Consider the following 9,973-nt stretch of genomic DNA (forward strand, 5'->3'; position numbering starts at 1 on the left):
CTCTATCTTCTAAATCTAAATTCTTCGAGCTTATAGAGTAGCGTCTTTATGTTAGCTAAATTCATTATTTAATCCTCATGCAGGGAAACGCAGGTCGGAGCCGGCGAGGTTCTCGCGCATCCAGCGCTGCGCCTGCGCCACCATCTCCTTGTCGAACTGCTCGCGCCATGTGCCAGATTTACCTAATAAAAAAATAGTATTTTATACAATCGTGATATAATAGAGAGCTTTTCAGTCGAGTACCGTGTTTAAGCAACGAAGCTTGCTGAGTTGCTTAAGTTAAGGTACGAGATTGAAAAGCTTGATTATATCACTATTGTATACAATACTTTTTCTACGAGACAAAAAAATAATACTTTCAACTAGTAGAATCATATAGGTAAACAAACCAAAAGTATACAGCTAAGATACGCGAGCTGCCGCAGCCCGCGATACCTTCATACAGTTCATACCGATGCACCGGCCGCCGGGCCCGGCGCCCCCGGCTAGTTGGTCAACGACACCTCCTCGTAACTCATGGGGCCCTGGTACGTGCTCCTTGCTAAATTCAATTTTAAGACAGTTTTTTTCTCGATTTTGGCCACCGTAGCCTATGGAGACTAACAAGCAACGCTAAGTGGTTTTCGTAGGGTATGGATGTTGCTATATGAAGGGTGTCACATGCGCGTTTCTGACTTATGAAGCAATTGTTTTTACTACAACATAAAATAAAATGTTTTTGTTGGCCAACCAATCACAAAGCAGATGCATTGAATCGAGTCTCGTCGAAATGTATGAAGTTCTATTTTCAAAATTTTTATAATTGACTAAACCGTATCGATAAAATTCTTATGCTTGAGTCGGAAGTGCCATAGACTATCCAACGTTGAAAAGAGTAAGGTTGTAGTGTTGCATGTGAAGTTGTAATACACAGATTATACTCGACGAGTAGAAAAAAAGTATTTATATACTAGCCCTTAAGTTATAATGCCTTCAAGCATTGCAAAACAGACCGACATACTTGGTAAAAAATCCAAATGCCACGATTTTGATACACTCTTCGTATAGACCGGTGTTGGGCAATATACCTTCAGGACCCACCAGATTCATAAAACAGAGTACAGTGTTCTAAAAAAGGGTACACTAATTTACCGAGCTATTCTGATGCATTTAGGATATTTGTACGTTTTCACTGGTTCAGTTTAGGAAGAGAAGTTGCAAATTGATTCTCATAATTGAAGTTAGCGAGAACGGAACGCTAGGTAACATTTCATCCTGTCTTACCGTTTCTTATGAATCCCTCGCTATTAGGGTTGCCAATCTTGGCCATCCATGATGGGTTCACTGACTTATTTTTCTTGAAGTTGTTTATGTCCACGTGTTCGCAAAGCTTCATAATTTTCTCGTCTGTAGCTTCTTTGTCAAGGAAATTTGCTATCCGTTTAACAATTGATGGTAAATCCTGAAAGAAATCAAGTGTAGTCACTAACATCTAGTGTGTAATGTGCAGTGTGAGATTAGGTCCGTCTCCGACCGTACGCAACTCGCTGAGCATTGCGCGGATGGCCATGCGTACCCAGGATCACGGATATCATCGTTATTTTTAACAGTAAAGTGATTACTGTTAAAAATAACATAGCGTTATCGATTGATAAGTTTGATTAAAAATAACATTTATTGTCGTAATAACGTTTAACTTTGGCGGTACGTACGTCTTTTTACTATGAAGAGGACAATTTTTCCGATAGTAACTCCAGAACGGCTTAACTAATCATGTTCGCTATAGTTTTCATGTAATGTCTTTCTTAAGATCTATTTCTACGATTTTTTGGTTCCATGGTTTTAATGTTAGAGTGGGGGAAACACATTTTTTTTTCGGAGCGGTTATTTCCAAAAATATTAACTATCCAATAATTGAAGCGAAAAAAAAATTAGATTCCCATTTTACGTGTACTTTACTTTACTCGCTACGCTCGTGAATCTATTATAGTTAGATTCTTTCGCTTGCACGGGACTCAAAATAAGCACTCAAAGAAATATCAACATTTGCTCTCTTGTTGTAGAAATAACTATTTTTCCATTTTATTTTACCACTTTATCGGCATAATTATCTTATATATCCATGCCAAATTGCAGCTTTCTAGCTCTAACGACCATCGAGCAAAGCCGCGGACAGACAGACGGGCAGACAGACGGACATGGCGAAACTATAAGGGTTCTTGACTAAGGAAGCGCTACGATTTTACAAAAACTGATACCTGAACCCATTGCACCTTAAGGTCCTTAAGTAAAAGAAAAACAGGCGGTCCAAAATGTAAGATAGGCACCTATTCATTAAGGTGGGACTTTACTTTATGTTACTTACTGTCCCAAGTACCTACTACTCATAAGTATTGCAAATAATGACAAAACTTACCTTTTTCATGTCTTCGTAAAATATGAACATCAAGTTCGGATGGTGACGGAGTGCCCATGCCTCTTTTAAATGCGGGAAAAATGGAGAAAAGATAACTGGAAAATATCATATACACAAATTTTATACCTTATTTTTCAGCAGTTTTTTTATACAGAAATCGATTTCGTAGTTTCAAATAATAAAATTTGTTTCTGCTTTAGTTTCTGAAAACTTCTTTAGTTTCTGAATTTCCTTATCAAGTATCCAAATTACTTACTGAGTATATTTAATGTTGACATTATTACATCGACCTTTAAAATGCCTAACCTATGACTATTTACTACCGTTCGAAATTATTATGGTCAGCTACAGAGCTACGGTCTGGTTAATCCCATCAAAAACATTACATGTAAAAAGATGCCCGTCTCGCAACGCAATACTTTTACTACAAAAAGTTTAGAGATGTAATACCAAGTCGGTTTTTTTAGTCAGTGCCAGGGAGTGTTAAAACCGCATCAATGTTAGATATCTTTAATTTTTAATACGTATAATGACTTGGCCATCGCACGGCTGCATAATGACATCAGGATCATCGTCTACTATTAAAAATAATTCTAATTGAACATAACGTTAGTGCTAATCACATGCAGCTTGAGCATAAAACATGTTTCGACATCCCCTGGCACTGACTAAAATAACCGACTTGGTATCGTATACATCTCTAAACTTAAAATCTACTCTATTATGTATTATTGTGATAATGATGTGTATGCTGTGTGACGTGTAAAATTATTTAATAATGTTATCAATAAATTTCTCATTCTCATTCTCATTTTCTCATTCTCAAAAAAAAAAAAAACTTTATTTCAGAACATTCAAGATTCCATACAATATTGTTAGTACCATCGTTATAGCTATGTGTTAGTAAATACATTAAAAATAAAAACAAAACTTTCAACAATAAAATCAAAATCCAATAAATTTAAATAATGAATACAATAATAATAATTAATATGTCAGATTCAGAATAATATAGACTAGAATAATAATTAAAATGTCAAAAATTTACCTTTTTTTTTCTTAATTTAAATTCATATAAATAATGACTTCATGTCAAAAGAGCAACAGATAAACGCATAACAAATGTCTAGTCGATATGTATTTTACTTAATAGTTTTGACCCATGCACACAGAATGGAACTATCGGGTCTATCGGCGATGACCTTCAGTATCCCGTTGTCGCTGCGTCGGATGCGATTTAGGATAGATGCGACCCGCTTTCGCCTGATCGCATAAAAGTCGTCGGTATGCGCCTCGGCAAACATTCCTGACGCGCTACAGAACCGTGGCAACCTCAACAGGATTCTGAAGGCATCATTATACTGGATATACGGAGAGCATTATAGGCTTTTAGCGTGTAGCTGACCCCTTAGGCTACCCGTGTAAAATACTTGGCAGAACGCCTTAAAAAACAACGGGCAAACCTACGAGCCAACATATTGCTTCTGACCGCTAATGCTCTTCGTTCCCTCTCCAAATAGAGATCGTCTTTGAGGTCTTCTGTCAGATAGTGCCCGAGATATTTAAACTGTGACACCCTTCGTAGATCATTACCATTCAAAGCTATAGAAGGCACAATGAAGGCATTTTTTGTAGTAGAAGTATTGCGTTGCGAGACGGGCATCTTTTTACATGTAATGTTTTTGATGGGATCTCATCTCTTTTTGTAGGCAGTCCTACTTTCTGGGTACTATTTCATGTACGTCAGTTACCACTTTTCTCAAAGCTCATACTCATACCCGTCCCACACTATACTCGTACTCATACCTGTACAATACTCATAGCCATACCAAGCTATACTTGTATTCATCCAATACTCATACCCAAGTTCCCATCCCACACCATAGCCGCACATGAGTGCCATATGTATGGTATGAACCTATACCATATTCATATTCTTACCATACTCATAGCCATACCATACTCATACACACATCTTTATACTCACATCGTACATCTTAGACCTTTACTTTACCTACTATTTGTTGGAACTGCAAAAGTAACTTTGTTTTAGGATATATTCATATGGGACTACAAACTTACTTATGCAGTTCCTAAAACATTCAAACGTGGCTGATATTGCAATATTTTTAAGTTTTTTATAGCTTGTTAAGCTAAAAATTACTTATGTTTAAAATTTGAAGCTTGTTGGTTGGCTAGAAGTACCTTAGAATTATGATGATCGGTGAGTGAGTGAGTCAGTGACAAAAGTAAGGGAGTTTGACGTGTAATAATTCTCAAACTACACGTTCAAATTGAATGTTCTTGGGAATATATATAAGCCATATTATGCCCTATATGTCACTGCAAATTCAGAGCTCTAGCTTTAGCCAGCACCAAATTACAGGACGTCGAAAATGGCCTGAATGGCTTCGAGAAAAGGATGGTACGGCCGTGCCAGTCAGTTTTGCTCGACTTGGCGGGGGCACTGCCGTGCCCCCAGATAAATTTTGCTGCCTGATGCTGATTTGTATACTTTAGTCCCAAAATCGGCTACCTTCTACTAAAAATCATTACGCAACTGAGAAACCGCCTGATTAATAGTAGATCGAAAGATAAAAAAAATAGATTCTCACCTAAATCACTTATAAAAAGGTTCCAATAACTTTTAAAGTCTCCTGTATAATTCCAGAGGAATTTATTATGATGGTAATAGGACACAGCGACGTCCCTAGGGTCTCGGGCTACGTATACCACTTTGGCAGTATCCAGTAGGTTAGTAGGTAAAAGTGATAAATGCAAATGTGTCTTGATGAACCGAGGAGAAGGTGCGACGACTACTTTATCATAAGAGGGCGTATATGACAACAATTCTTTAAGTAAATCTGGATCTATGCTTTGGCTTTTTTGCGGCGCAAAAAGCGTTGTATGTTTCAATCTGAAAGAAGACAAATGTATAGATAAATTTGTAACATTTCCTAGCATTCGATATATAGGAACAGGGGGTTAAATGTACGAAACTCTTTGCGGTTAACGTCTATATATACTCGGAAGGGCTCAGAACAAAGCAAAGAATCAGTAGTACATGTTTGTTGGTATAGTTTGTCAAAGGAAGGTCTCATTTCAAAGATAGACAGAGAGAATCATACTATCTTTGTCTTTCACTAGTAACCCATCCAAAAGAAAAGGATGAGTATAGTTTTTTTGTTCTTATTTACTGACAATTTGGTTTGTATGCACTATATTATATTATCACAAGAGTCCTATAACATGCTAAAACGCAACCACGGCAATATTTATTGTAATTTAGTAATTTCTCAATTACCTACAAAGTGATAGATGTAAGCATTAACATAGCTATAAGTACTTACTAACACAAGCTATATGAGTCTGTAAAGTTATTCGAAATAAAAAAAAAATGAAAAAAAAGAAGTACTTATTAAAACGTTTTACAGTACATATGGCCCTTTAAACTTTCGACATATGCACGAAAAGTGCTATTTGACGCACTAGTGCGAGAAAGTAGCACCATATGTACTGTAAATACGTTTTCATTTCTCATGCTCTGAAAGTTGGTCGTTGTTGTTCTAAGAAGTGTGCAGAAAATGATACGTTTAAGGATTAGAGCGTTTTACTTTCCAAGTACGTTTTTCTTTTATTTTTTAAGATAAGCAATTAAAATTTGGTTTTAATGGATTTGTTGTACAATTTCTATTCTGAATATTAACTCTCCATTCCATAAGTGAAGAAACTTTTGACTAAATTGTTAATTGAAAGTAAATACTACTGAAATTTTATATTAAAGGAAAAAATGGAAAAAGTTACACTTCCGGCAGGATTTGAACCCGCAACCTCCGCAATCCGTGCGTTGCTCTTAACCAATTGAGCTACGGAAGCCGCCTGCCGGAAGTGTAACTTTTTCCATTTTTTCCTTTAATATAAAATTTGGAGTATCGCTCGCAGACGTATCTGCATGTTAAAAAAAAAAATTGAATACTATTGAAGTTTATACTTAGTCGTGTTTTTTAAATGTACATGTATTTTACTTTCCTCGTATTCGAAATGAAAAGTAGTGTTTAGCTCGGGTGAAAGGCACCATTTCAGTCTCGGATTATTTGCACTCTCACTGCGTTCGAGCGCTAAACTACCTCGACGGAAACGGGTTCCTTTCATCCCTTGGTTACCAATGAACTATATTGTATTAATTAAATTTTAATCAAGAAGATTTATAGATCAACTTACTCCAGGAACATAAATCTGTCTTGCATAGGAATCTTCATAGCCTTGTCGAAGTCATAATCATTCATGATCAGCCAGACTATTTCTTGCGTCCAAGTTGTCCCTATTCGTAAGATTTTTTTTTAAATACCATTCAGAATTTAGTGGTGGGTCCATAAATTTTTTAGGAATTATTTTCTTAAATTAAACTATAAATTAAAATTAAAATCACTTAACTAAAATAAAACGTATTATCTTTCAAAATACGATTATTCACCTTTGATACACAAACGCAAACTTTGTAAAATTAACTAAAATATGCACTAAAAAAATTGTCTTTTTTGGGTCACCTCTATTTAATACATGGAAACGTACAGGCTTTTGTGGTGCTTGTGTTTAAACTAAAAAGTAAGATTACTTTACTCGTAGATGTGAGCGTAGGTGCTATAGAGGGGCGTGACTTTAAAAAGTGGTTTATGGACACCCGTTTGCTGCTGTAGATAAAAAAAAAATAGTCTTGGACCCTTACCGGAGCGTGGAAACGTGGCCACCCAAACATCGTCCGGTCTTACGACCATATTTCTATAGTTGTCAGCATCTTCTTTGTACACCATAAGTTGACAGTGTCCGACATCTCCGAAACGGCCATATTTTGCTTTGTCTGTAAACAATTTCTTAACTTGTAACATCCTAAGAATAGCGAGGTTTATTTAATCACAAAAAAATTGTTTATTTATTTCTTAATTTAAAGATATACTACTTTATCTGTGATATATAACTATACCTAAGTTAGGTTTGAAAAATAAATTTGGTGTAGATATTTATATTTTTATTTTTACTATATATGTATTTGGTCTGGTCAAAACCATTAAAAAATTATAAATAAATAAAAATGTAAGAATAAATATTTTTTTTATCGCGTATACCGGCTGTTTCTTGTAACAGGAGCAATAAATTAAACTGGAGGCTGTACGCCTCAAACTGACCAACATTTGTTCAGCAACTTTTTAAAATTATGAAATTTTTAGATTATATCTTTTTCATACTAATTAAATATTATTTTCAATGTACGCTGCCATCTGTGTGTTTGACGTTCCTTGTCACCCTTTAAACATAACAAATTTTGCAATACATTGCGTCTTAGAATAAACTTTAAAGTGTAATAAAAATCAAAACACAAGTTATTTTTAAAAGTTGCTGAACAAATGTTGGTCAGTTTGAGGAGTACAGCCTACAGTTTAATTTAATGCTCCTGTTACAGAAAACACCCGGTATATATATATATATATCTTTACTTAAAATAATTGTAGTGTATAACTAGCCTTATGAACCGATTTTGCATGTACAACCAGCCTTAAAGTTTGTAGTCTATGATTGTTCATTATTTTAGTATGTGGGTATTTTTGCACTTTGTAATTTTTCCTCAGTCACCCGTTGACCACGAACGCTGTAAAGAGTTCGAAACGTCGGGATGTATTATAAATTCAATATACGCGATATAATCCGTTTTCATAGTTTTATTTCATGAGTAACTATCGCGGTAACCGAAGACAATATTATAAAATAATACTCTTAATATAAACGAAATAATAATTATGTAAACAAACTATTATAGCATATAGATACAAACATTATTTAGGCTTAGGTACAGATATGCAAGTTACGAAAAGTTTCAAATATTCTCGGAAATTTGAAAATTTCATAGGAAACAGAAAATTTTGATCCCCATTCAAAAATGTGAGAAGTTTTCGAAATTTGAAATGTATAAATTTTGCAATTCTGGAGTTTCCGGCTCACCAGTTAAGTACTTAGGCTAAACATGAACCTATGTTAAAATGAACATACGATTAAAATGACGCTTTAAAAGCCACGAAGATTGCGGATCCAGCTCTTGAACTCTTATTTTGTCGCCCATTATGTACCTGGAATATTTTTTATTTTATTTGAAAATATGTTTACATGACCTTACAGATAGATCCAATGGCCCGTGAAACTTAAAATTAACACATAACAAACAAGTACATATAAGTTATTACAAATAAGAAACAGGTACAAACAAATAATTACAAATTACACTTTCACGGATGTAGGCCTCGCATCCATCACCTCACAGAATCTCAGGCATTCATTTCTCACAGACGGCCATGGCCACGCAAACAGGTCGCACTCGGGTGCTGATCATTCAACTGTGTGAGGTCACGGAGCAGCGGAGAGTTAAGGCGCGACACGGTGCGTCTCGCTGGCAAAGCCAACAGATCGCGTAGACGCGGTCTGAGGGCTATCCTGGGGATGTCTGGTACGCACAAGTCGACTCACCAATTCCGGACAGTTCGAATCACCGCGCAGGGTCCGACACACAAACGTCAATAAGCTAAATTTACGTCCCACTAAAGAGTTGCAATTATGCTTTGGCAGTTATTTTATTACATTATAATTATAGGATAGTTTTTATCAATCATCATCATCATCATCCCACGCAGACGAAGTAGCTAGTGTGTGTATTTTAATCTCATACATCTCCGTTATGTTGTATGTAGTTATTAATTTTTATTTAAACTATTATAATGTAATATGTATTCACCCAGCTACTGGTTGTTGTATGTATAACTCAAGTATAAATGTTATTACATATTTATTATATCACTGTATTTTTTTTTACTTGTGCCATTAAGGACAGAATATTTTTAGGGTTCCGTAGTCAAATGGCAAAAAACGGAACCCTTATAGATTCGTCATGTCTGTCTGTCTGTCTGTCTGTCTGTCCGTCCGGCCGTATGTCACAGCCACTTTTCTCTGAAACTATAAGAACTATACTGTTGAAACTTGGTAAGTAGATGTATTCTGTGAACCGCATTAAGATTTTCACACAAAAATATAAAAAAAACAATAAATTTTGGGGGCTCCCCATACTTAGAACTGAAACTCAAAAAAATTTTTTTCGTCAAACCCATACGTGTGGGGTATCTATAGGTAGGTCTTCAAAAATGATATTGAAGTTCCTAATATTATTTTTTTCTAAACTGAATAGTTTGCGCGAGAGACACTTCCAAAGTGGTAAAATGTGTGTCCCCCCTCCCTGTAACTTCTAAAATAAGAGAATGATAAAACTGAAAAAAATATATGATGTACATTACCATGCACACTTCCACCGAAACTTGGTTTGAACGAGATCTAGTATTTTTTTTAATACGTCATAAATCGTAAACCGCAATTTACCTTTCACTCACGTTTCACATAAAAAGACATTGTTAAAATTATGTCATGTACGGAACCCTCGGTGCGCGAGTCCGACTCGCACTTGGCCGGTTTTTTTTAGCATAAAATCATCATCATCAAACTAAATATGTTTGTTTGATGATGATGATGAGGTTATTAGTTATT

General features: G+C 35.5%; 1 protein-coding gene and 1 long non-coding RNA gene across 2 annotated transcripts in view; both read right to left on the reverse strand.

Annotated features, from left to right (window-relative positions):
* Nucleotides 1-9,763, reverse strand: part of LOC134742023 (uncharacterized) — a 213,793-nt gene extending 204,030 nt beyond the window's left edge. The window contains exon 1 of the long non-coding RNA XR_010127918.1: nucleotides 9,312-9,763. This is a non-coding gene — a long non-coding RNA (uncharacterized LOC134742023). The remainder of the gene's footprint in view (nucleotides 1-9,311) is intronic.
* Nucleotides 76-6,681, reverse strand: LOC134742295 (luciferin sulfotransferase-like). The gene is made up of 5 exons (XM_063675346.1): nucleotides 6,617-6,681; nucleotides 5,011-5,312; nucleotides 2,396-2,490; nucleotides 1,264-1,441; nucleotides 76-182 (listed from the first exon to the last, which is right to left on the reverse strand). Exons 1-5 carry the CDS (start codon nucleotides 6,679-6,681, stop codon nucleotides 76-78), a joined length of 747 nt encoding a protein of 248 aa, XP_063531416.1.
* Nucleotides 9,764-9,973: the final 210 nt, after the last annotated feature.

This window comes from Cydia strobilella, chromosome 6, assembly GCF_947568885.1.
Source record: "Cydia strobilella chromosome 6, ilCydStro3.1, whole genome shotgun sequence".
Classification (NCBI taxonomy): Eukaryota; Metazoa; Arthropoda; class Insecta; order Lepidoptera; family Tortricidae; genus Cydia; species Cydia strobilella.